At 42.8% G+C, this 26755-nt stretch overlaps 1 protein-coding gene and 1 pseudogene across 1 annotated transcript in view; one reads left to right on the plus strand and one right to left on the minus strand.

The window, feature by feature from the left end:
• Positions 1 to 1780: 1780 nt before the first annotated feature.
• Positions 1781 to 26755, plus strand: part of SEPTIN11 (septin 11) — a 48513-nt gene continuing 23538 nt past the window's right edge. Inside the window, exons 1-5 of the mRNA XM_068975160.1 lie at positions 1781 to 1830; positions 2287 to 2408; positions 13670 to 13865; positions 21547 to 21733; positions 25934 to 26095. Of these exons, the coding sequence (XP_068831261.1) occupies positions 1781 to 1830; positions 2287 to 2408; positions 13670 to 13865; positions 21547 to 21733; positions 25934 to 26095 (717 nt within the window). The remainder of the gene's footprint in view (positions 1831 to 2286; positions 2409 to 13669; positions 13866 to 21546; positions 21734 to 25933; positions 26096 to 26755) is intronic.
• Positions 22631 to 25072, minus strand: LOC138082220 (small ribosomal subunit protein eS24 pseudogene; annotated as a pseudogene).

The raw sequence follows: 26755 nt of genomic DNA on the forward strand, positions 1-26755 counted from the left end.
CAGTCAAAGGCTTTGGCATGGTCAATAAAGCAGAAATAGATGTTTTTCTGGAACTCTCTTGCTTTTTCCATGATCCAGCAGATGTTGGCAATTTGATCTCTGGTTCCTCTGCCTTTTCTAAAACCAGCTTGAACATCTGGAAGTTCACAGTTCACATGTTGCTGAAGCCTGACTTGGAGAATTTTGAGCATTACTTTACTAGCATGTGAGATGAGGGCAATTGTGTGGTAGTTTGAGCATTCTTTGGCATTGCCTATCTTTGGGATTGGAATGAAAACGGACCTTTTCCAGTCCTGTGGCCCCTGCTGAGTTTTCCAAATTTGCTGACATATTGAGTGCAGCATTTTCACAGCATCATCTTTCAGGATTTGGAAGAGCTCAACTGGAATTCCGTCACCTCCACTAGCTTTGTTCGTAGTGATGCTTTCTAAGGCCCACTTGACTTCACATTCCAGGATGTCTGGCTCTAGATGAGTGATCACACCATCATGATTATCTGGGTTGTAAAGATCTTTTTTGTACAGTTCTTCCGTGTACTCTTGCCACCTCTTTTTAATATCTTCTGCTTCTGTTAGGTTCATACCATTTATGTCCTTTATCGAGCCCATCTTTGTGTGAAAAGTTCCCTTGGTATCTCTAATTTTCTTGAAGAGATCTCTAGTCTTTCCCATTCTGTTGTTTTCCTTTATTTCTTTGCATTGATCACTGAGGAAGGCTTTCTTATCTCTCCTTGCTATTCTTTGGATGGAACTCTGCATTCAGATCCTCATATGTTTCCTTTTCTCCTTTGCTTTTCGCTTCTTTTCTTTTCACAGCTATTTGTAAGGCCTCCTCAGACAGCCATTTTGCTTTTTTGCATTTCTTTTCCATGGGGATGGTCTTGATCCCTGTCTCTTTACAATGTCATGAACCTCCGTCCATAGTTCATCAGGCACTCTATCTATCAGATTTAGTCCCTTAAATCTATTTTTCACTCCCACTGTATAATCATAAGGGATTTGATTTAGGTCATACCTGAATGGTCTAGTGGTTTCCCCTACTTTCTTCACTTTAAGTCTGAATTTGGCAATATGGAGTTCGTGATCTGAGCCACAGTCAGCTCCTGGTCTTGTTTTTGCTGACTGTATAGAGCTTCTCCATCTTTGGCTGCAAAGAATAAAATCAATCTGATTTTGGTGTTGACCATCTGGTGATGTCCATGTGTAGAGTCTTCTCTTGTTGGAAGAGGGTGTTTGCTATGACCAGTGTGTTCTCTTTGCAAAACTCTATGAGCCTTTGCCCTGATTCATTCCGTATTCCAAGGCCAAATTTGCCTGTTACTCCAGGTTTTTCTTGACTTCCTACTTTTGCATTCCAGTCCCCTATAATGAAAAGGACATCTTTCTTGGGTGTTAGTTCTAAAAGGTCTTGTAGGTCTTCATAGAACCATTCAACTTCAGCTTCTTCAGCGTTACTGGTCAGAGCATAGACTTGGATTACTATGATATTGAATGGTTTGCCTTGGAAACGAAAGGAGTTCATTCTGTTGTTTTTGAGACTGCATTTCAGACTCTTTTGTTGACCATGATGGCTACTCCATTTCTTCTGAGGGATTCCTGCCCGCAGCAGTAGATAGTGGAGTGGAGGAAGTTAGCACCGTATAATACAGCCTAAGTCATCCAGCTTTTGAAATATGATAACTACCTTAGCCCCATTCTCCTTCAGTAGACTCTTGAGCAGGCGTGGGGAGTGCAGAGCCGGTGGGGGAGAGCAAGGAGGCCCCACAAAGCCTGTCCAGTTCATGCTAGAGAAGGAACCAAGCCCTGTGTTGTGCCATTTTCAATATGTTCAATATGGTGGTTGCAGAATTTCTGCATAGGAACAGGAATGCATCTTCCACTGTGAGTTTCTGAAAGCTCCTTCCTGTGTCTGGAAGAGAGTCCTTTATTTTTTCCCTCTGGGTTGAAAAGTTTTCTTGAGCGCTTGAGGCTGTCCAAAGTGTTGGAGTTTCAGTGTCACTTAGAGCATGTCGGTATCAGCCCCCTTTGGAAAGCGTATTTCCCCTGAACTGGCGCACCTGTAAGCATTCCTGAGCTGCCTGGGCAGGAGATGGTGTGCTTTGGGAGTCGGTGTGATTTTTGTATAAGGAGTATGGGTCTAGAGTTGGTGGCTTTGGTTGTGTAGATGCCAGGGAGGGGGTGGGCACAGAGGGGTCGCCTTTTTCCCCATGTGCCAAGAAGACAGGACGGGAGAGGGAGGGGTGCCCAGGGGGTGTCGTCACGGGCTCTCAAACGTTTCCCTTCTGACATTTCAGAATGAAGAGCTTCGAAACTTATCCCTTTCTGGCCATGTTGGATTTGACAGTCTCCCCGACCAGCTGGTCAACAAGTCGACTTCTCAAGGGTTCTGTTTCAACATCCTGTGTGTTGGTAAGTGGCTCATCGCTTGCCGCTGAGCAACGAGTCTGACTCTTAGGTGTCGGCAGGTGACTGTCAGAGGGGCATGTTTCGGGAAATAAGGGAATGACATTTTCACTCTTTTATTATCTGTAAAGCAAGACAATAATATCTCTACTCCACATATGCCACACAGTTCTTAGCTTGGCCAAGAAGTTCGTCCTGAAGAAGCTTTTTGGCCAACTCAAAGATAGAGACATAAATGCTTTGTCAGTTTTGTGGTGTTGCTCAAATTGTTATTTTTATTTATGTCACATGGTCAAGCAATGATCAGTTTAATATTGCTGTTGAATCACTTATTTTAATTTTTCACAGGGGAGGGACTTAGACCCTAACTAGACTATGAGTACTCCCATCATGTCCAACTTTTTACACCCACGTGGACTGTAGCCCACCAGGCTCCTCTGTCCATGAACTTTTCCAGGCAAGAATACTGGAGTGGGTTGTCATTTCCTTCTCCAGGGGATCTTCCTGACCCAGGGACTGAACCCACATCTCTTGTGTCTCCTGCATTGGCAGGCGGATTCTTTACCACTGAGCCTGCTGGGAAGCCCATGACTAGACTGTAGGAAGTTGAGGGAGGGAACAGATGTACACATGCACAGGAAGATCGTTCAAAAGCATTTAAAAATGTGTTTCCAGGGTTTCTGAATAGGGTGCAGTAGTAATCTCCATTCAGAGAAGGCAATGGCACCCCACTCCAGTACTTTTGCCTGGAAAATCCTATAGATGGAGGAGCCTGGTGCGTTGCAGTCCACGGGGTCGCTAAGAGTCGGACATGACTGAGCGACTTTACTTTCAGGCATTGGAGAAGGAAATGGCAACCCACTCCAGTGTTCTTGCCTGGAGAATCTTAGGGACGGGGGAGCCTGGTGGGCTGCCCTCTATGCGGTTGCACAGAATCGGACATGACTGAAGTGACTTAGCAGTAATCTCCATTGAAATCTTTTTAAAGATATGCTTCTGCCTACTGCAGGTAAAATCCGCAATTACTTTAACCACTTTGATAAACTGAGAATACTTGAAAATTTTGCTTTTAGAGTAAAAGACAATCTTAAATCCTATTTTATACATGAAATAAAATTTCCACCTGAATTACTGAATTAACCTTTAGTCTTTCAGTTGGAGTCTGAAATTGATCTCCATTTATTCCTGGTAGATAAATGGGAAAAGGCCAAAGAGATCTGACTTACATGTTTGCATCTCCACTATGTTTTATTCATAGCCTTTAAATGTGATGTATTGGCCTGTGCTTCTGGTCTCGGTATTTTTCTTCTTTAGCCATATCTTTTTTAAACCAAGAGGAGGAAGGTAGGAAAGAAGGTGGAGAAAAAGAGGAAAGTGGAAACAAGGCTCTCCTGTTGATTGGAAGCAGACGTGTCCTTGAAATAGATCATGGCCTTTCCTTCAGCTTCCCTGTCACTCTTGATGGAGGACCAGGCTGCCCAGCAGAGAAGTGGCTCGGGTTACACTGTTTCATGGCCATTGTCTTCTGGGCATAGACTTCAAGACAAACCAAAAGGAATTCTACCTGTAGCCAATATGTATTCTGTATGTCTCCTCCCTACAAGCTTAGCAGAATGTACCTGACTGACTTCTCTTGTCTAAGTAAAATGAAGTGAATTTAGCAGAGAAAGGTGTGTGTTCAGTGGAAGTCAGTTGTTGAGAGGGAGGGGTAGATATCTTCCTTTCTGAAAATCTTCGAGAGGAGCATGTTGAATGTGGTATCTGCATGGGCGTTGAAAGCCACCGCCAACCTGCCCCCCAGCCAGCTCACTGTTTGGCGTTCTGTCTCGAGCACCAGAGAGGAACATGAGCAGAGCCACCAGCTCTCCTTTTTTCTGTTTTCCCCACATTAAAATTCAGCAGGGGACCCCCTGGAATGGCAGCTTGCTCTACAGAGTGGCATAAATGAGTTGTTTTTTCTCTTCTGCTAAATGCTCATTGCAGAGCAGAGTGATTCTTCATTAGCATAGTGATTTGTTGGCAATTTGTTGATTTTTCTATTGAAAAGTATGCTAAATTGTAGGCCAGTTACTATTGTAGCTTCTCTTGTCTGTCTCCCCCAGCCCTGCCTTCAAAATCAGCTTCTAGAATGCATTTGAGAGTTACGATCCAGCCCCCGCTGTCTTGTCCAGTGGAACCAGACTGGAAGGATCTGGTTTGACCTGGTGTGTGGTATGCAAGTGCTGGCTCGTTGGCTGACCATTGTGTTACTAGTGCAATTAGTGATACTAGTTGGAATTCCTCACAAGACACATCCATGCTGTGCTGTTGCATTTGGAAAGCAGCTGGTATTCCGATTCCCCTGGGTGGGTGATGATTCCTGAGATTCTTAGGTTTTTACTCTGGTTCCATTCTTAGTTGTTGTTTAGTCACTAAGTTGTGTCAGACTCTTTTTGAGACCCCCTGGACTCCATTCGTAACCACGTTTAAAATTAGTTTTTCACTTACTTAATATTATGAGTGCTAAGTTGCTTCAGTCGTGTCTGACTTTTTGAGACCCCATGGACTTTAGCCCGCCAGGCTCCTCTGTCAATGGGATTCTCCAGGCAAGAATACTGGAGTGGGTTGCCATGTCCTCCTCCAGGGGATCTTCCCGACCCAGGAATTGAACCCACATCTTCTGTGTCTCCTGCATAGGCAGGTGGGGTCTTTACCACTAGCGCCATCTTGGAAGTCCATTATATGGCATGGGTGTGTGTTAGTCACTCAGTTGTGTCCAACTCTATGTGACACCGTGGACTGTAGCCCACTAGCCTGCTCTGTCCATGGGATTCTCCAGGCAAGAGTACTAGAGTGGATTGCCACGCCCTCCTCCAAGGGATCTTCCCCACCAGGGATTGAACCCAGGTCTTCTGCATTGCAGACGGACTCTTTACCATCTGAGCCACAAGGGATGCCCTAATACAATGCGTATTTCTAGTTAAAAAATTATAAAGTATCCCTATTTTTCCCCTCCCACCCTCATTTTCATTCCACAGAGATAAAGCTGTGGAATCCTTCTACAAACTTCCTACACTTGGAAGTTATTTTCAGAGGCTGAAATCAACACCAGTTATTATTTTACAGCTTTTTCATTAATTAATTTTTTAAAATTAATTTTTATTGGAGTATAGTTACTTGACAGTGTTATTAGTTTCTGCTGTACCCCAAAGTGAATCAGCCCCAGGTATACATGTATCCACTTTTTCTTGGAGTTCCTTCCCATTTAGGTCACCACAGAGCGTTGAGCATGTCAGTGTTTTGTTGAAGTCCAACATGGGTCTCGCAGGGCTAAAATCAAGGCCTCTGCAAGGCTGTGCTCCTTTCTGGAATTCAAGGGGAGAAGACACTTCCTTTTTTCCCCTCTGCTAGAGGCTGCCCACATTCCCTGATACTTGGACCTTTTCCTCCATCCTCAAAGCCAGCAGTGTTGCACCTCTCTCTGACTGGTCTTGGATTAGGAAAATTTCCACAGAGAATCGCAGAAATCTAGTTTAAACTGAGTTAAGGCTCTTCCTCAACCCCAAAACACACTGCAAAGATCCTATACCGAGTTGTGTAATTAAGAACAGCCTGGTCTAAGAATTCAAAGAGCATTTCCAGGGCTCCAGTTTCTGATCCTGCTGGCTTCTGCACGGCTTTTACTGTGTTTGGGCTTTTTCTTCCCTGAGGTGGTGGGGCCGCCGGCAGTGTCTCCAGCTCAGCAACCTCAGGGGGAAGAAGAAGCCATTCCTGACACGGCTTCTTCAATAGTCACGGGATTGTCTGATCCACCAGGCCTGAGTCATCCACCCACCCGGGGTGGGAGATGGGGTTTATCTACCCTGAAACACACGAGGGTCCCCGAGGAGAGGAGACATGGGCAGAAGGCAGGCAGAGCACAGGGGGAGCCACACACTGGGCAGATATAAACAGGTCTCTCGTGATTGGATAAGCACTGTTCTGTTTTGGTTTTATACAAATGAGATCATGCTGTTCTGCTTTTCGCATTTTCCTTTTTTTACTTCATAGTAAGTCCTTCCCCCTCCTTCTCTGCCTGTATATCTAGCAATCCGGGTTCTTTTGCACAGCACTTTGGAGAAGGAGATGGCAACCCACTCCAGTACTCTTGCCTAGAAAATCCCATGGACAGAGGAGCCTGGTGCAGGCTACTGCCCATGGGGTTGCAAAGAGTTGGACACGACTAAGTGACTTCACTTTCACTTTCACTTTGGAGCCCTTTGGTTGGAACGAGCTTTAGTTCTTTGAGAAACGGGGTGTCAGCATTAAGTTAAATGTACTTATCTTCAGAGGATAAAATGCATCAAATCCCTTCACAAATACTTTACAGCAAAATATCCGTAGAAGACAGTTCTCAGTGTCAATTAATGCTCTATTTTTAAAGGAAGAGTCTACGGGAAGCATTCGAGTTGATGCAAATGTTTTGACAGCCACTTAGAGAAGTGGGTGTCATATTTAACTTGAGTGTCCTGCTACTTTCTCTTCTCCTTGTCATCCTACTGTGCGTTTATGTGTTTTACACAGTATGCGCGCCCATGGTGTTTATAGCATCATTATTTTGGGTGAACGATAGGGAAGGAAATTAAAGACTGAAAAAAAAGTTATGATCCTAGTAAGGCAGCTGATGTTTTTCTAAAAGGTCTTAGAATCATCAGTTTGTTTTGTGGGGAGAGCCCACAGGTTGCAAAGAGAGAGGAAACAAACCAGGGCAGAAATTAATCCTGGTGTGCGCTTCGTTTCGTTTTAGAGGCACTGAATTAAATATTGTTAGAGCCTATCTCTCTCAGTCCTGGAGAGAATGTAACAGCAGGAGAGTAGTGTTCACTTAACTGGGAAGAGAATTATTTTGTTTTTGGCTGCACTAGCTCTTCGTGGCTTTCTCTAGTTGCGGCGAGTCGGGGCTGCTCTCCAGCTGTGGTGCGTGTGCTTCTCATTGTGGTGGCTTCTTTAGTTGTGGAGCGTGGGCTCTAGGGTGTGCAGGCTCAGTAGCTGCTGCGAATGCGCTTAGTGGCTCCGCAGCATGTGGAATCTTCCCGACCAAGGATCAAACCCATGTCCCCTGCATTGGCAGGCAGATTCTTAACCACTGAAGTCTGGAAGAGAATTCTTGATGCTAAATTGGGTATCAGACAGCCAAGGGTTCATAGTTCTTTTACCCTCCATCTTGCCTGTAACACGCCAGTTCATCCACAAAACTGTACTTCAGTTTAAATAAAGTGTTTCTTTCTTAAACTTAAAACTTTTTATTTTGTATTGAGGTATAGAAATTAAAAGACACTTAATCCTTGGAAGGAAAGTTATGACCAACCTAGACAGCATATTCAAAAGCAGAGACATTACTTTGCCAACAAAGGTCCGTCTAGTCAAGGCTATGGTTTTTCCAGTGGTCATGTATGGATGTGAGAGTTGGACTGTGAAGAAAGCTGAGCACCGAAGAATTGATGCTTTGAACTGTAGTGTTGGAGAAGACTCTTGAGAGGCCCTTGGGCTGCAAGGAGATCCAACCAGTCCATTCTAAGTGAGATCAGTCCTGGGTGTTCTTTGGAAGGAATGATGCTAAAGCTGAAACTCCAATACTTTGGCCACCTCATGTGAAGAGTTGACTCATTGGAAAAGACTCTGATGCTGGGAGGGATTGGGGGCAGGAGGGGAAGGGGACGACAGAGGATGAGATGGCTGGATGGCATCACTGACTCGATGGACGTGAGTTTGAGTGAACTCCGGGGAGTTGGTGATGGACAGGGAAGCCTGGTGTGCTGCAATTCATGGGGTTGTAAAGAGTCGGACACGACTGAGCGACTGAACTGAACTGATAGCCAATTAACGATGTTATAGTTGTGGTAGGTGAACAGCAAAGGGACTCAGCGGTGCATATACTTGTATCCATTCTCCTCCAGCATCCCTCCCATCTAGGCTGGCAGGTAACATTGAGCAGAGCTCCATGTGCTATACAATGGATACCACCTTGCTGGCTCCCTGTTTTGAATATAGCAGTATGTACATGACCTTCCCAAACTCCCTAACTATCCCTTCTCCTGCAACCATAAGTTGGTTTTCTAAGACTGTGAGTCTTTCTGATTTGTAAGTTCATTTGTATCATTTCTTTTTAGATTCCACATATAAGGATGTCATACAATATTTCTCCTTCTCTGTCTGACTTACTTCACTCAGTAGGACACTGTCTATGTCCATCCATGTTGCTGCAAATGGCGTTATGTCATTCTTTTTAATAAGCTTTTCTTTCTTATCCACACTGTATTTCTAAGTTAGTACCCAGCCTTTTTTCACAATTCAGAATTTATTGATCGTTGTCATTCTCTTTCCAAAATGACACCAGCTCTGTGAGAAACTACACCATTGATCCTGCTGTGTGTGGTTCTTTGTGCACCTACACAGAGGGATAAATACTGCGACATCCTGGCTTTTGAAGAGCAACCAGTTCAATAGTAGGGTCAAAGTAAATTAATAACACATTTTGAGAGTAGAATTTTAAAAAATAATTTCACTGGTTGTTTTGAGAGAATGGCAGAAGAGAAATAGAAGGCAGATGAGTTTAAGATCATTTTAGCTAAGGCAGTAGTGTCATCATTAGCTGTGGAATTTTGCAGTCAGATCTTAAACATTTTTATCCCAGCTTGCTTTTCCAGGAAAGGCTATAAGTGGTTTAAGGGTAGAATGAATAAATGAATGAATAAAGATAAAATTAACCCCAGAAAACAAAGTGAAGATTGGAGTCAGAGCAAAAACCTGCCTATAGCAGTTGATTCTCTCAGGAACACATTTATCTCTTAGCTAGTGTGGCCAGAGCATGGGGGTCCCAATCAGTCTATGGATATATGTTAAACACATATGTGCCAAACACAAGTTAAATGTTTAATGAGGACAGACTTATAGGAATTATAAACTAAAAACAAAAGGGTTGCTGCAGATAAAATACAGTTTACCTGGAAAAATCTCTCTTGTAAATTTTCAGAAAAGACATATGTGGCTGTCGCTCCATTTAAACTTGGGTTCCTGAGCTTCCCCCACTTGGGGGTCATTGAGCTATGCAATGCTGAGGGTCACATGCAGGTCTTCCAAGTCCCTGGTGGTATTAGCCAAAGCGTGCTTCATCAAACAGGATTCTATGAGGAGTTAAAATAACACAACATAACTCTCTGATTATCTGGCTCCATCCAAGAATAAAACCTCGACTGTTTAGAGGAGACAAACAGACCTTCATTCACAGCTATTTGATTAGGTATAATAATAATTATCCAAGTAGCCAGTTTTGGCAATCAGAGTGAAAATGCTGAATCACCGATGAACTATTTGCTCAGTTTACAATTAATTACCTTCTAATTAATAATACATTCCTCTGTGCTCTTCTTGTTTTCCTTCTTTTTCTTTTTAAACAGTGTCCAGCTTAGAGCTTGAGATTTATGTAAGCCTGAGAACAGAATGGAAGAACCTGCTTTCCACTGTGCTGTGGGTGTCCAGCTTACCAGCACTGGCAGGGGCAGAAGCAGAAGCCCCAGATAGCAAGCACTTCAGGAGGAAATCTCTAATTACTCTAACAACTGTTGAGGCAGATGAACTTATCACAGAATAAACAACAGACTCAGAAAAATCTACCAAAGTGGCAAATCTCAGTATAAGTGATCACTATGACCACTTTCCAGTTACTTTTTATGGAAAGTTTCCTCGGAGCCAGGAGTTCTGAGATGTTTTAGAGTTGCTGTTAGTCTTAATTGTCTCGAAATATTGTGGCTGTTGGGTTTGAGTTGTAACTTACGCCAGGTAGGCTTTCAGTTTCTTAATTCAAAGGAAGCCTTTTTGCTCTTGCATGTCCTTAAAAGTATAGCAAATGCCTTCTTTTCTGAGGCTAGAGATTGACCTCAACAACGAACGCATTGAAAAGCTCTCCTAGTTCTCTAGAATTCCTTTTATTCCGCAAACTGTCATTTCTTCGTGAAATACTTTTGGTGAATTGCACTGCTGCTAGGGTAGCGGTGTCTAATTAGGGCTCTTAAAAGCACAGAGCGTAGAAATGGAAAGTTAAGCACTCTGAAATTTAGAGGAACAGTGGTTTTTCCAACCTGTTGATTAACCCTGTGCTATAAGTAGGGCCTGGAATGCTAATTGTTCATAAAGTCCACCTTAATGCAAATAATAATTAAAATTATGTTGCCTTAAAAAAAGGCATCATATTCTTGATTCACATATGCTTAACTAATTCTCAACTTAGTACATGGTAATTTCAGTGCTGTCCAGGTAACCTAGAATTCTTGCCATGTAAATTATAGTCTTTATGGCTATTCTGAGGGAAAGAGATGGAAGTAAGATGGGTCACTTTTCCACTGTCAGAACCTTGACCTTATAGAGGAAATTTTATAAGGTAGCTCTTCTCTTCTTCCTTTGTCTTTACTCTGGGCTTCCCTTGTGGCTCAGCTGGTTAAGAATCCACCCGCAATGCAGGAGACCTGAATTCAATCCCTGGGTGGGGAAGATCCCCTGGAGAAGGGAAAGGCTACCCACTCCAGTAAATTCTGAAAAGAAGTTTGCTGTATCAGGAAAGATACTCATGTACTTAAAATGACTGGAGTACCTTCAATACAGAATTGCTGTCTGGATTCTCTGTATCTTATGAGTGAAAACCCTGTTTTGTTTCTGTATCCATTGCTTCGTAACTTTATTTTGCTCAAGAGTTATTTTGTTAAGTTACCAATCATGGGTATGTGCTTGTGGAGCATTACAGAGCCTACTTTGATTATGTTTATTGATGGGTCTTTTTGGTTAGAATATTAAAGAAAGTAAGGAAGACAGGAAGCAGTTTTAACTGCTACACAGCCAGACTTCATGGAGATTCTGAACAACATTCAGGATATTACAGAAATTCAAAACATTTCAGTTGCTGTCGTTAATTACCATTTTACCCCCAGCACCTGTGCTTGTTACATAGTAAATACCGAAGTATTATAAATGAATGAGTTTCGGATACTAAGTCTACTGTGTCTGTCTGCTCTCTTTCTCCTATGTGCCTGGCTAATGGTCTGTCAACATGTCTTCTGTGTATTTATAGCCTCATGGCCTCTGCTTATTCACTTCTCTTAGTATATCTTTTCTTTCTCGTGCCATCATGCTGTGTGCAGACTCAAAGCCCCAAAGAGAGAAGTGTGATTAGATACACAGATCACTGTTCAATGTGGAGCATTTTCACAACATCATAATTGCACTTCCATGGGTACAGCCCTGGGGATACCCCAGGAGACAACAGGGGGGTAGCACTGGTCCAGTTACCTGTGGTCATTAGCAAGGTCCAAGGGATGAACTATGGTCTTGCTTGTAAGAGGAAGGTGGTTATGGCAGACATGTAAATACCATTCCCATGATAGTAAATCAGAGTCTGGTTGGTATTCAGTCACATTCCAGATCAGATTCTAAGCTACGGGTGCGCACCATATCCAGCCAGTTGACTGTTATATTCCCAACACTTGGCACAAAGCTGGAAAAGACACTGGCTGAATGAAGACTGATGAAGGAGGAAGTTCTTTGATCTTAGGTGTATCAAGTCCAATGGGTAAAGCTGAAGAGTTGGGCAAATGTTCTTGACCAACTTTTATCCTACAAATGAATCATGGTAGTCAGTGGCAAACCACAGACTCTTCTAATTAGAGAAAGCTCAGTTACAGAGAGATTCCGTTCTACTTCATTTTTATACTATGTTGGAGAGCAATGAGTAATACAGAACTTCTAATTAGTAAGTGGATTTTGTCTTTTCAATGGGAAAGTTGCCCTAAGGCTGCCAATCCCAGAGCTATTTTTTTCTCCGATAGAATTGTCACCATCCTAAAAGGCATTACAGCAACCCTTCAGAAGAGAGACATTGTCCCTAGGAACATCATGGGATTGAGATTTTTTGAAAGGGCTACAGTATACTGGTATGTTTAAATTGAGCTGAAAATCTAATTGGGGAAATTTTCCAAATGTTGTTTTAAAAAATGCATTCCTGTAGATAATGTTTCTTGATTTCTACCCACACACTCAACCACGGCCACAGAAGTGGATGGCTTCTTTCTCATTGCCAACTATTTTTGACTCAAGAATTAGTATCAAGAGAAAGTTTTTCTTGGCTTTATTTTAAAGATGAGGTTAAAGTTCTCCATGGCTCCACATTTGGGTCTTACCATTTGATTGATTTAGTATAATACCTGCCACTGATTTGCATATATTAAAGGCTCAGTGAAACCTGATGACTTGAACTATAATGTGAACCAATAAGGCCATCATTGCAGGTCGTTTAACATCATTCAATTTCATTGTCACAAACATCAGCCTGAATACCAGGACATCTAACAAATGCTTGCCGTCTACTGAATAGGGAAATGCAAACGGAGATATACAAAGGATTCTCACAGATTCATAACCATACCTGAAAATATTAGGCAGTCAGTTTTCTCTGTAGCAATGCCAGAATTGGTTGAATGAATGTAGGTGTTAGAACCACACAAACCCGAGTTAGAAACCTGGCTTTGCCATTTAACAATATGACTTTAGACAAGTTACTTAAACCTTATCTAAGCTTTAATGCCTCATCTGTAAAAGGGAGGAAACAGTAGTACTTATTCCATAGGAATTAGTACTAGGGTTTAATGAGATAGTACATCGGAAGCTCTTGTCACAGGACCTGGTACAAAGTAAGTGCTCAATAATTGTAGCTGGGTTTGTTATTTTTGTTGTTATTTGTTAAGAGTGTTGTTTTGAAAAAAATGTAATTCTTTCCCACAACATTAGATGGTATCAGATACTCCAATATAAATGCAATCAGTCTCTTACATTTTCCTAGTAACAGAAATTCAGCAATATAGATTTTTTTTTAAAGTACTATATTGATAGTTTTACATGCCAACATTTAGAGAAGGAAGAGCTACAGTTTATGTCTTTGAAATGACCACAAACTGACCACAGGCAAGCTTTTAAGTTCTGTTTCTCTATTCAGAGGTAAAAAAAGAGCATCTTGATCTATAAGTTCAAGATCTTCTCTGCCAAATGGTTTTTGAAATGCATTAAGGCATTTCTAGAGAGGTAGTCCATAGATCACACATGGAAAGAGCTATTTTTTTTGTGGTGGGATATCTGGTGAGACTGACTTTTCAAAAAGTTTTCCTAACATGATGATTTAAAAAAAAGAAAAAAACACTCCTGGTGATGTGTACTGATGTCTCAGAGGCATTGACACTTCCTTTGATTTCTCTCTTGTGGTCATGCAGGCGAGACGGGCATCGGCAAATCCACGTTAATGGACACATTATTCAACACCAAATTTGAAAGTGACCCAGCGACTCACAATGAACCAGGTGTCCGGTTAAAAGCCAGAAGTTATGAGCTTCAGGAAAGCAATGTGCGGCTGAAGTTAACCATCGTTGACACTGTGGGATTTGGAGATCAGATCAATAAAGATGACAGGTACATCTTGGGATTTTGTGGGGATGTAAATGAATGAGGAGGTAACAAGACTCATCCTGGGTAAATGCAAAGACCAAATGTTAGCTCGTTGTAGGGCTTGGTCTCCTGTCACCTAAAAGATAAGACATTGTTGTCCTCTGAGAAATTGTCTTAGAATGTTCTTGAGGTCAGAATCAGCCGATGTAGTTGATTCCAGCTAGTATGAACAGAAAAGAGATTTGTTAGAAGGAATAAGCTAGCTTATGATTTTTCCTGGAGAAGTCATGGAACCAGGTTTGGGGGCTTTCCCATCTAGAAAAGCAGTCTAGAGAAACATCTAGGGTTAATGGAACTCCTGCCACAAATTACTGTATATATTTGGTACCTGTGACGCTGGGGACAGGTCTCTAGAACCTCCACTGAATCTGTCCCTGTTAACCGAATGCCTTCATCGCCACTTGCAAGAAGAACCCCTTTTCCTGTGTGTGGCCTCTGCCTTGGGTGACATGCCCTCTGCCTCCAGATCTTGTATGCCTGCAGCTGCTTGGCACAAAGTAGGCCACATCTGAACACTAGCTGCAAGAGGGTCTGGGGAATGTGGTTTCTGGTTTGTTTTTTGTTGTTGTTGATGTTGTCACTTTAACTCTGCCAAGAAAACAAAACAAAAACCAGGCATTAAAAAGTAAGAGGAGTTTGGAATCAGCATCTGCCCTGCTCTCTAGGGCTTCCCAGGTGGCAATAGTGGTAAAGACCCTGCCTGCCAGTGCAGGAGGTGTAAGACACGGTTTCCGTCCCTGGGTTGGGATGATCCCCTAGAGGAGGAAGTGGCAACCCACTCCAGTATTCTTGCCCAGAGAGTCCCATGGACAGAGGAGCCTGGCGGGCTGTAATCCATAGGGTTTCAAAGAGTTGGACACAACTGAAATGACTTAGCATGCATGCAGGCACTCATGCTCTCCTAGTCACTGAGACAGATTGGGATATTTGACTTAATCCCCAAATTCCTACAGCTCTGAGTGAAAACTTGGAGTCAATAATGATTTTGCCCAAGAATCTAGAGCCCAGGATTTAGTAGACCCGGTTTGTGGTCTGAATTCTGCCAATAACCAGCTATGGGCTCCTTGGCAATTTATCTCCCTCTAAGAGAATAACACTGGATACTCTCAGGCCTCTTCCAATGGGATCTGCATACAGTCTCTTTTCAGCTGGGGTCTAAGGAAGGGCACTGTGAATGGCTGAGCCTGGAGGAGGGGTGTGGTAATCATAGGGAGTAATCCTGTATTTTGATGGCTTTGGCAGCCAGGGGTATCTGCTTCTAAAACCCAAAGTGAAGAAAGCATGTTTGTGAAAGCTCAATGGGAAATATCGTAGCTGATTTCCAGCCGGCACAGGATCTTAATATTGATGCTAGAGCTGTGGTGTGAGCACTGTGGCTCCTTTGTGCATTGTCCGGGTCTTCCTGTAGGCTGCTCACAGTTGGGTGGCCTGCTGGGTGCAGAATGGCCACATTGAGTCTGCATAATGAGTGTGGTTTCAGTGGAGCCTAGTGAGGAATTCAGATCATTCTCTATCCAGCAAGGGTTTGTTAAGCTAACCAGATAATGTATTTATAAGAAACTTCTTTGTCAGTGTAGAAAACAGACATGTTTAACCTGCTTAAGAAATAAAATCTTTTTTTTTCTTCTTCAAAATTTTGATCCTATAGTTTATATATAGACAGAAGCTATTAGCTATAAGTCAGTCTTGCTGGGCTTAGTCACTCAGTCGTGTCCGACTCTTTGTGACCCCATGGACTGCATGCAGCCCACCAGGCTCCTCTGTCCATAGGGATTCTCCAGGCAAGAATACTGGAGTGGGTTGCCATGCCCTCCTCCAGGGGATCTTCCCAACCCAGAGATTGAATCTTACCAGCTGAGCCACCAGGGAAGCCCAAGAATACTGGAGTAGGTAGCCTATCGCTTCTCCATGGGATCTTCCCAACTCAGGAATCAAGCTGGGGTCTCCTGAATTGCAGGCAGATTGTTTACCAGCTGAACCACCAGGGAAGCCCATAAGTCCATCTTGGTATTCACTAAAACTGGTTGACATAAACTTCACCTAATTATAAAGTAATACTGTGAAGTTTTATTTTTATAAAACAAACCTTCTCAATTGATAAAGCCAAGCAAGTTCGACTCTTTGAGTTTCTGTAGTCCTTATTTGAGGGAAGTGTTTACATTTTTAAACCTTCCTGGTGTGCACCCATGCATTCATCTCAAGATCACTCATCCTTCTTCACTAATCTTTGAATCCCTTATGGTTATTTTAAATATTTATGTTCATTCTCCAAAAAAGGTTTGAGAAAGCTAAACTGTCCCAGGCTCAAAGATAATTCTAGAAGGAGGCTTCCAGAGACATTTTTGTGCAGTGACAACTTAATGGGAATAAGACAACCGGAACTTTAAGTTACAGTCTGTTTGCTTAGGGCTCAGACACTTCATTTGTATCAGACCAGGTTTTGTTTATTTGTTTGCTTCATTTTCCTCTGAGCTGTGTATGGTATATGTGTGTGTTTTCTAAAGAGGAATTTTAACCATTTTTTAAAAATCTAGAGCTATGTATTGTCTAGATACATTTTAACTGTCTCTGATATAAAGATGGACCCATAGTAATGACAGAAATATTTAAGGCATGCTCTAGCTGAGCACTGAGCTCTAGTTTATCTATAGAGCAGTTTATATGCTCTTCAGTAAACGTTGGCCTGGAATAACAGGAGCAATTGTTAGACACAGTAAGAAAGATTTTATTTTGCATCTGTCAAAATGGACTATCTGTACATTGTGTTGAGTGGGGAACAGCTAAGCACAGCTCCTGCAGCTGAGCAGTTGCTCTTGATTTATGACTTCAATTCCAAGGAACGATGGAGAGGTTCTTGTCTGAATGCTGTATGTGATGCTCAGTGAAACAGATGAAGAGAAACCCTGATGACAAGCAGTAGAGCGCAAGTGCATTGTGGGAGCTGGGAAGCAAGCCAGGGGGCTCCTGGTCCTCGTGTGGTCAGGAGGACCCATCTCCGTCTCTGACCTGTGCAGGTTTCTCCCTGGGGTTGCGGAATGCCAGGCGTGTGCACTGCCTGACGGGCAGGCAGCAGCCGGACTTTTTCGGGATGCCTTCTGGCGGGAATGAGAACCATCCTCCTGCATTTTGCTGCTAAGATTCCTTGAGCTATTCCTGCTCCGTCATCGCCCCAGCACTGCCACTACATTTTTCACTTCTCCTTTAAATGGCAACTTCCTACCCTTCTGGTGGGTTTTCACTCGCCAGCCCTGAGCAGCAGGTGGCCAGTACAAGGCTGATCCACACATTTGCAGCTGGAGGCCTCTTTAAGAAAATTCCTGACTCATTTGGGTCAAATAATAGTTTCCAAGGAGACTTAGAAGAGAGGAAGTGTGATATTAACCTAACCTAGATACCAAGTGTTTTTTTTTCTTCTGAAATTTCTTGACAGCTATTGCATAACCTCTTTGAGTGGCATTTAGAACTCTGTGCTCCAGAAGGATTGTTGACATTGTTGACTATAAACCCAAATGCCTGTTGTTAAAAAAAAAAAAAAAAAACTCATTCAGATAGGGTCTGCTTCCATCAAAAAATTGGAAGTGGGGTATGCATTTTTGTATCAGTCTGTAAACATATGCGAAGGGATGTGTTGTTTCTCCAAACCCATGATTATTTTTACTACTTTGAGGATTAGGCAAGATTTTCTGCCATCGATGCAAGACTTCAAGAATGTCCCAGTTTGTTTATGTAGGCTTTGGACATGTCAGCATTCCTGCATCACTATCTGCCTTGGACCAGGCTAGCTAGAAGGAGGCAGGAAGAGAGGTCTGGTAAGGTTTCCTGTTTTGTTTAATAGCATGATTAACTCTTCGTGGCCTATGGACATTCTTGTTCTGCTGTCTCTACTATTCAGTGAAGAAGGAAGGAGGTCTACAGGAGAAGGGAAACTGCAATCTGCTATAGTAGATTCTTCTACTGGAAGAATTCTTCTGCTTCTGCTGGAAGTAGAAGAGTTCGTTTGCTGCATATTTAGGAGGTGGGAGATAGAATGTCAGTAGCGTCTTACGAACTATGATGATAGCACAAAAAAGCATGACTAATTGAAGTCCACTGAGAGACTCCTCAAACTCACCAAATCTTTATCAGAGTTATGAAGTGGTAATGGAGTAGTCTGTTTGATCTTTAAATTCTGTCTTAGTCACACTTTCTGGTAGAGGTAGTTGAAGGATAAGGAAAATTAGCTTTGGCTAATAGATAGCAAGAGAGAAAAAAATATATGGCAAGTATCTGTTTATTTGTTCACATACAAAGTGGAGAGTCAGTCCCTGAACAATGGCATGGGCTATTTTGCAAGCATGATCAACGGGTACCTTGGGTGGCTAGAAAACTTAGTATAAGATATTTCTTCCCATCACTTTTAGGATTAACCACTGCCAAAAAATTTTTTTTTTTAATGGCTGGATATTTATGGGGGAAAAAAAGAGTTGAGGATAAAAAGGGATATCCCTATGCCTTAAAAGGGAATTATGTGAAAACGTACAACTTGATTTGGTTTACCTGCCCCCTTTCCTCTGCTTGATATGGCTATAATCCAGAGAAGTTTGAATTGGCAAAACCAGAATATAAATAGGTATCCTCACTATAAGAATGGAAACTAGCAAAAGGCAAAAATAAGGATGAAGTTTCCTTATTTTTATGACTTTGAGTGTAGATAACACGTGGACAGGAGATGGAGAGAGGGCAGAGTTTATTTGAAGAATGTGAAGGGAGAACAAAGCCACTAGGCTGACTTACTATATGCATCAAGAGAGGCTGTTTCATCAACACAATGAAATCTGGAACAGAGGAAATAGTGATTTTGGTCAATAGTTTTCCTGAAATACATTTATTTGTTTATAATGCTATAGAGGCTAGAACAGATGGGATCTTGTACTTGGTTATGTGTGGGAGGTAGGCTCTGGATTGAACCTAGGATTCTGATTTGGGCAGTGGTGTGGATGGAGATGCCATCTGCTGAGCTAAGGAATACGGGCTAGTAGGGTTTGCGGACAAGACGAAGTATGATTTGGGGCACATTAGCTAAGAGCAAGTGGAAATATCTGGTAAGCAGTTGGATGCAGTGGCCTGAAACTTAGGTAGGAGATCTGGTTAAGTGAAACACAAGAGGAAATGTGATTTTTCCAAGGAAACTGCATACACGGAAAAGAAGGAGATTGAAAAGATTGGCCCAAACTCCTAAACAGGGGAAGGCGGCAGGAAGCCTGAAGCATAAGAGGAGAACAAGAGATGGCTTTGGAGATGCTGAATCCAGGGCAGAGAGTGCTCCTCACTGGAAAAGGAGAGGTGCTATGCCTCCCATAATCTTGGAGGAACAGAATCAAAACCAAAGGCAAAAAGGAAATTACTAGAAAGAAGAAACATTCTTGGACCACTGTTGGGGGAGATGCCAGGAAGCTGCAAATCAGGAACTGGGGGGACAGGAAGGAGCAACTACCGTGAGCTGCTTTCCTCCCTTCTGGGCTCAGAGGGTGCTGGGGCGGTCCTTGGTTCCCCAAGCATTTGCCTGTGTCAGGGGACCCGAAAGTCTGGCCTTGGACTCACAGGGCATGAGTGGGCCTCACTGAAGTGGCCTGGGCCACTGCCCTACAGGGCATGAGTCAGTGGCAGAAGAGTTACCGTGGATCTAGGTCAGTACAAAGTTCCTTTCTCTTTTTTTTCCCTGTCTTTTTTGAAAACAGGCTTGCTTTTCTCGTATTTGTGGTTTATTAAATTACTGTGAAATAGATATATCTCACAGTTTTATGTGCTAGTTTTTTGCATATACTAGCTCATGTATTTGTCACAGTAGCTCTGATATAGGTGATATTTTTGTCCTTGATGTTACCTGTGAGGAAATTGAAACACAGAGAGGTTTAGTAACTTGTCCAAAGCAAGTTAGAAAGTTGTGGATTTGGAGTTTGATCTTAGTTGGTTTGACTTGAGTCCGTGCTTCTAACCACCATTTTACATAATTATCCTATCATAATAATGATTATTAATATTGTTATATAATACCTGCTTATATTTTTAAAAATAGTGTATGTATTTGTTAATTTTTTTGGCTACAATGGGTCTTTGCAAGCGGGGACTCCTCTAGTTGTGGTGTGTGGGGTTCTCATGAGTGGGGTCTCTTGTTGCGGAGCACGGAATCTAGGGCATGTGGGTTTCAGTAGCTATGGCGGGGGCTTAGTTGGTCCATGGCGTGTGGGATCTTCTCGGATCTGAGATCGAACCAGTGTCCCTTGCATTTTACTGGTTCTTAACCACTGAACCACCAGAGAAGCCCTACCTGCCTATATTTTAAAGTTGGAACATGTAGAAGAATCTTATTACTTGTTCATCCTTTCCATTGGAATTCATTAGGATTTCTATTATGTTAAGGATTTTCTTCAGGCACAGTCTACTTTTTCTTTAAACCTCTAGAGGCTTTGCTCAAATTGAATCAATGAATTGTAGTAAATAACCAAAGGAAAATAGAAGAAAACTTTTTTTCTGTTTTCAGTTTTGGTCATAATGTTTTTTTTCCTTTTAGGACATCTGCTGTCATCCTCATTATAAAAGATTTATAGTTCCCTTTCAGGGATTTCAGTTTAATTTATGGGTTTGTGAGTTGAGTGTTGAGAGGTTTTTATTTTTCTTAAAGCTTAAATCATCCCTCAGCAAGGTAGTAAGTCTGGGGAAGGATTAACCCATTTTATTCCTAATCTACCTGTCTCATTGCTGCTGACACTAGCTTCTGAGCAGTCCCTGTGGAGACCTGGAAGAATTCGTGGCTTTCCCATAGTGACCTAATGAACTACTTTGTCCCTGGAGAACATGTGGTTTATTGAATATATATCCCACATATGCTATTAATGATAGTGTTTGTGGTCAGTTCACAGAGTCATGCATAATTATTCAAAACAGATTTGAATTATGATTTGGTGAGAAGACAGTTTACCTTCAAATCATAAAATTGAGAGTTGGAAGGAACCTTGATCCTAATTGACCAGGCACTTCCGTTTATAGATGAGGTCATGGCAAGCGCTGGGCTCTTTGAGAGCACAGAGTAGCTAGCCCTTCTCCCTGAAGGACTGGCCAGAGGAGTGGGGAGAGGCTGCCAGCCAGAGATGGTGCCACATCCTAAAACCGCAAAGGAGTTTCACTCTGGGCACCAATGCCAGTCAGTTGGGAGAGCCTGTCAAAGTCACTTTATGGGGACAGATTTTGAGGCTCAGTTTTGGCCCAGCAGGGAAGAATGCCGCAGTCTCTTAGCAATACTTTCATGGGTGCCATGGGGCAGTGACAGTGTGTCCTACATATTTCTAATCGCTGTTTTAAAGGATGGATGTTAGCCAGGAGATTAACAGGAAGAAGACCGTTCCAAGTGGGGATCTAGCATGAGGAAAGGCCTGGAGGCAGGCGGGAGCTTGCCATGTGGGGCAGAGAGCATGAACTAGGGAGGTGAAGGATAGGGGAGCCTGGGGTGATGTTTAGGGGCCATATGGCCAAGGTAAGGAGCTTGGACTTTAGCTCTTAGAGAACAGGGAACCACTAAGGACTTTCCTGGAGGATTGTACAAAGAGGTTTGAGACTAACGACATGCTGATTTAAAAATATGTTTTAATAACTTTCTTCTGCATTCTAGCTATAAGCCAATCGTGGAATATATCGATGCCCAGTTTGAGGCCTACTTGCAAGAGGAACTGAAGATCAAACGTTCTCTCTTCAACTACCATGACACCAGGATCCACGCATGCCTCTACTTCATTGCCCCCACTGGCCATTCGCTCAAGTCCCTGGACCTGGTCACCATGAAGAAGCTGGACAGTAAGGTACTCACTGCTGCTCTGGGTGCCGTCCACTCTCCCCTAAGATCACCTTTATCCAGAGGCCCAGGGGACCTCTGCTTTCGGTGTAATTTGGTGTTTTATTTTAAAGACTATGTTTTACAGTAGTTTTGTGTGAGCTTAGTCGCTAAGCCATGTCCAACTCTTTGCGACCCCATGGACTGCGGCCCCCCAGGCTTCTCTGTCCATGAGGATTCTCCAGGCAGGAGTACTGGAGTGGTTGCCATGCCCCCTTCCAGGGGATCTTTCCAACCCAAGGATCAAACCAGGTCTCCCACATTGCAGGCAGATTCTTTACCATCTGAGCCACCCCGGAAGCTGTTTTAGGTTCACAGCAAAATTAAGAGTAAGGTACGGATATTTTCCATAGACTCCCTTCTCTCCACATGCATAGCCCCCCATTACCAACATCCCCCCAAGACGGTGCATTTGTTATTAATACAGTCAAAAAACCTACATTGACACATCCCTGTCACCCCAAGTCGATAGTTTACATGAGGGTTCCCTCTTGATATTGTACGTTCTGTGGGCTTGGACACATTTATAACGACATGTAATTATCGCTAGAGTATCAAATAGAGTAGTTTCACTACCCTAGAAATCTCCACCTGTTCATCCCCACCTCTGCTTCCTAACCCTGTATTTATATTTTCACTGGCTTACAGAACCATAAGGTTTAACAATATGAAAAAAAAATGTTTCAACACCTCTGGATATTAGGACAAAGCAAAATGATGTAGCTTATTACAAAGTATCTTTAGTTCTTTTTTTTTTTTCAGGTAAGAGGTCTTCATTTATTTTGTCTTTCATGAAAAATCTGTACAATCACCACAGATAGAGTCACTGCAGAATCTTTAGTCCTTCTGTCGTCCAAGATCCAGCTCACTTTTTGCCAGCAGCAAAACTGGCCTTTGCAGTCCCCCTGACTTTCTTCACTCCGTTCTTGTGTTTCTTGCACTGTTTTCTTGAGGTCTTGTTCTTCTCACACAGGCCATGTCTTGCAAGCCTGTGTTTGGACTCATTCATCTTCGCATAATCCAAGGAATGGTAAATCATGCCAAAGCCAGTTGTCTTACCACCACCAAAATGTGTTCTGAATCCAAATACAAAGATGACATTTGATCTTGGACATTTTGGCCAGTTTTTCCCGAATTTCTGTCTTAGAGACTATTGCCTTTCCAGGGTGAAGGACATCGTTTCTGCTGAAGTAGTTGGTTGGTCGTGAACTTACGGGTCCGGATAGTTGCTGTGTCATTTGTGATGGCAGCTGATCTTCAAGCAGCCAGGGAGGAAAAGAGAGCTTCCGGTCTTAAATTGGCACTAATGTGTGCTCTGTTGAGCGTTGGGGAATCGGATAGTGGAGACACTTAAAGGGCCATGCTGCTGCTGCTGCTAAGTCACTTCAGTCGTGTCCGACTCTGTGTGACCCCATAGGCGGCAGCCCATGAGGCTCCCCCATCCCTGGGATTCTCCAGGCAAGAACACTGGAGTGGGTTGCCATTTCCTTCTCCGATGCATGAAAGTGAAAAGTGAAAGTGAAGTCGCTTAGTCGTGTCCGACTCTTAGCGACCCCACGGACTGCAGCCTACCAGGCTCCTCCGTCCATGGGATTTTCCAGGCAAGAGTACTGGAGTGGGGTGCCATTGCCTTCTCCTTAAAGGGTTGTAGGAAGGGTTAAATTTAGGGAGATTGAACAATAATTCATTATTTATTTTTTTAAAGAAACTTACTTTAAACCTCTCTTTGAAGGGTTTGTATAGGTTTGGCTTTAACTTAAAGTATAAAAAATTTTTTAAAAGTGTTAGTTCTTTATCTATGTGATAAGGTTGGTCTAACTTCTTAGATTTTAAAACAGATCTGTACCATGTGTTCAAAGGAAATAGTGTCTCAGAATGCGTTTGACCCCTAATCTTTGCACATGTGTAACCTCTCTCCTTCACAACATTTGAGAGAGGGGCTGCTAAGTTTGACCGCATTTGATGACGTACTTGATGACTAATTTGATTTTCCATTTTGAAATAAGTAGGAAGACAATACATTGTGAAATAAAGAAGCAGCAAACGGCAACAAGAACAGCCACAGAAATCCGCTGTAGTGTTTCCTCTTAGACTCTAACCTGCTTTTGAGATCAGTAACAAGTCTTAATATCTTTACGGGGCTTTGTTGGGTGTTATTTTCTGTCCCAACAATTCTGTTTAAAGGATGCTTTCTCCCTGGAGGGACATAATAGAGACCACTGAGAAGATCTGCCTGTCCCCAAGGCCTCTGCCTGAACCAGCCCACAGGAGGTCCGCATGCTGATACAGCCAGGCTCCCCAGCCCCCAGCCTGCACAGGCACACTGCTTTACACAAACATATTCTACCAGCCAAAGACGACTCCTGCAGCTAGAGTATTCTTGGGAGAATAAATGGAAACCTTCTCTCATCTCATTTGATTCAGCTGCAGTGAGCCATTGAGGGTGAGGAGTCCTGGGCAGGAGGACCCTGCTCCCTGCCCTCTCAGGTCCTTGGAAGCAGGGCTGGGAGGCAGGCAGAGGGAGGTGGCTTCCTGACTAAGGCAGAGCTTGTACACCACGTCAGGGTGATATCCAACAGTAGGATTATGCTTCGTAGAGTTGATGTCAAAGGGGAAGGAAAAGGCAAATGCAGCTAATAAAAAAAAAAAAATCACTATAAAGCAAGTTGAACTGCTTTCAAAGGATTAATATTATTGTAGAGATGGAATGCTGGAGAGAATTTGAAAATGATGTCGTTAAAGGTTTGTTGGTACAAGTGAAGAATTAGGGCAAACATATGATAATTAAAGAAAAGATTTCTAAGCACCTGCCTCTGAAGAAGAAGAGATTTTAAATCTAAATTTGCTTGGTTCTTCTGTCTACTCTCATCGAATTGGCCAGGAAAGTATGACCCTCTGCCATTTTGTGCATGTTGATATTAACTGAATACCAAATGTGCACAAAAGTTAGCCAATATGAAAAACAGGGAGGAGTTTGTTGCCCAGGTCCTGATTCAGACATTCACCAACCCTCACTGATGTCTGCCTCAGCCTGCAACTTGCTGGAGGAAGCCCACGCGTGATAAGGTTAGGAGTGGGTAAAGGAATAGGGAAGAATAGGTTTTTTTCCATCAGTGGATCATCTCATTCTGGTTTATCAGGGATTTTTGGTTTGGCTGTTGGGATGAAAGGAGAAGCAAAGGAATGCGGACATGACCTGGAAAACCTCCCAGAAGTCTCTGTTTTCTCTGGCTGGGACCACTTTCTGTTCCCTTTTCAACTGACCTGGGTGAAGCACGTGGTCTTCGGTATCAGATGTCAATAGCATCTTAGTGAAACCTTTGTACCAAGCAGGGAGTGGAAGGAAGTTATTCTTTAAAAGTGAATTTCAAAAAATGTGCCTTGTGGATAGCACCAGGGCAAGCTGGGGGAAGAGTGGCCCACCCTGGGCTTTAGGGCTTGAGCTGGAGGGTCCTCAGGCCTTGTCCTGGGCTTTCTGCCGTTGCTGTCAAATCCTGAGCTCTCTGTATCCGATGCTCTGAAAGCGAGTTTTGTCTTTGGCACTAGATCTCATTCTGGCACAAAGTAATCTGATAGAAGCTGGTTCTCAAGATAATTAGTTGATGTGATTTTGCAAAATTTAAAAGTAGGTGAAACCATTTTTGTTTTGGTTAATACTTAGGTTCCCTGCTCCTAGCAGTTTTCAGGTCATCAGGAGAAAGAAAGGATGCTATCCTCATAGAGCTGAATGTTCCACTATTCTAACTACCGAAAACCTTGGTATTAGACTGTTAGAAACATACAAAAATCAAGCTCCTAAAGTAGCTGGGAGGAGTCACAGAGGAGTGGCTGGTTACTCAAAGAATAGGCTTCTTTGTTATCGTTCTTTGTCATAGAGTAACATTTCCTTTTACACCGTAAGGAAGAATGAGGTGGCACAGAAGAGGAAATTACAAGGATGCTTGCTTTCAGTGCCAGATGGGAGGAAGTAAAGTGTTCAGAGATGGAATTAAAAGATTATTGAATATCTTCTGAATTTTGCATCTAGGTAGAAAGTGCAATTTTTAATAATATCTCTATTTTCTAAGTGAAGTTATACAATTTCCATTTCTGTGTTTTCTGTATTTTATTCATTTGTCTGTTTTTCTTCTGTTGGAATTAAATAAAAATGGCTGTGTTTGGTTTACAGGTGAACATCATCCCAATAATTGCAAAAGCGGACACCATTGCCAAGAATGAACTGCACAAATTCAAGAGTAAGATCATGAGTGAGCTAGTCAGCAATGGAGTCCAGATCTATCAGTTCCCTACAGATGAAGAAACGGTGGCAGAGATTAACGCAACGATGAGTGTAAGTCCTCATGTAAGGGCCATCCCGTGATGATGGTGCAGTGGTTTTTAATATTCACAGAGTTGTGTGACCATCGCCACAGTCAATTTTAGAACATTTCTATCACCGCAGAAAGAAACCGTGTACCTTTTAGATGTCAGCCTTCTAACCATCCCAGCCATTGGTGGGCGCTTCTCAGGTGGCGCTAGTGGTAAAGAACCTGTCTGCCAGTGCAGGAGACATAAGAGGCTTGGGTTCGATCCCTGGGTCGGGAAGATCCCCTAGAAGAGAGCATGGCAACCCACTCCAGTATTCTTTCCTGGAGGATCCCCTGGACAGAGGAGCCTGGTGGGCTGCAGTCCATAGTGTTGCAAAGAATTGGACAAGACTGAAGTGACTTAGCACATACGCTTATACAGACATTGACAACTACCAGTCTGTACATTCCTGTCTCTGTAGAATTGCCTATTCTGGGCATTTTATATAAAGAAAGTCATACTGAAGCTTGGCTAGAGAATTAAATGATTTGGTGAAAGCCATCTAGTGAATAGTAACACTGAGATTTCAACCTACCCAAAATTTCAACCAGACTTGTGCTGTTTGCCATCATAATTAGGAGACGAGAGTAATTCCTCAGAACTGCTTCTTCTTCCTTCTGTTCAGCATATGGACTTTTCTAGA

Source organism: Capricornis sumatraensis, chromosome 7, assembly GCF_032405125.1.
Source record: "Capricornis sumatraensis isolate serow.1 chromosome 7, serow.2, whole genome shotgun sequence".
Taxonomy (NCBI): Eukaryota; Metazoa; Chordata; class Mammalia; order Artiodactyla; family Bovidae; genus Capricornis; species Capricornis sumatraensis.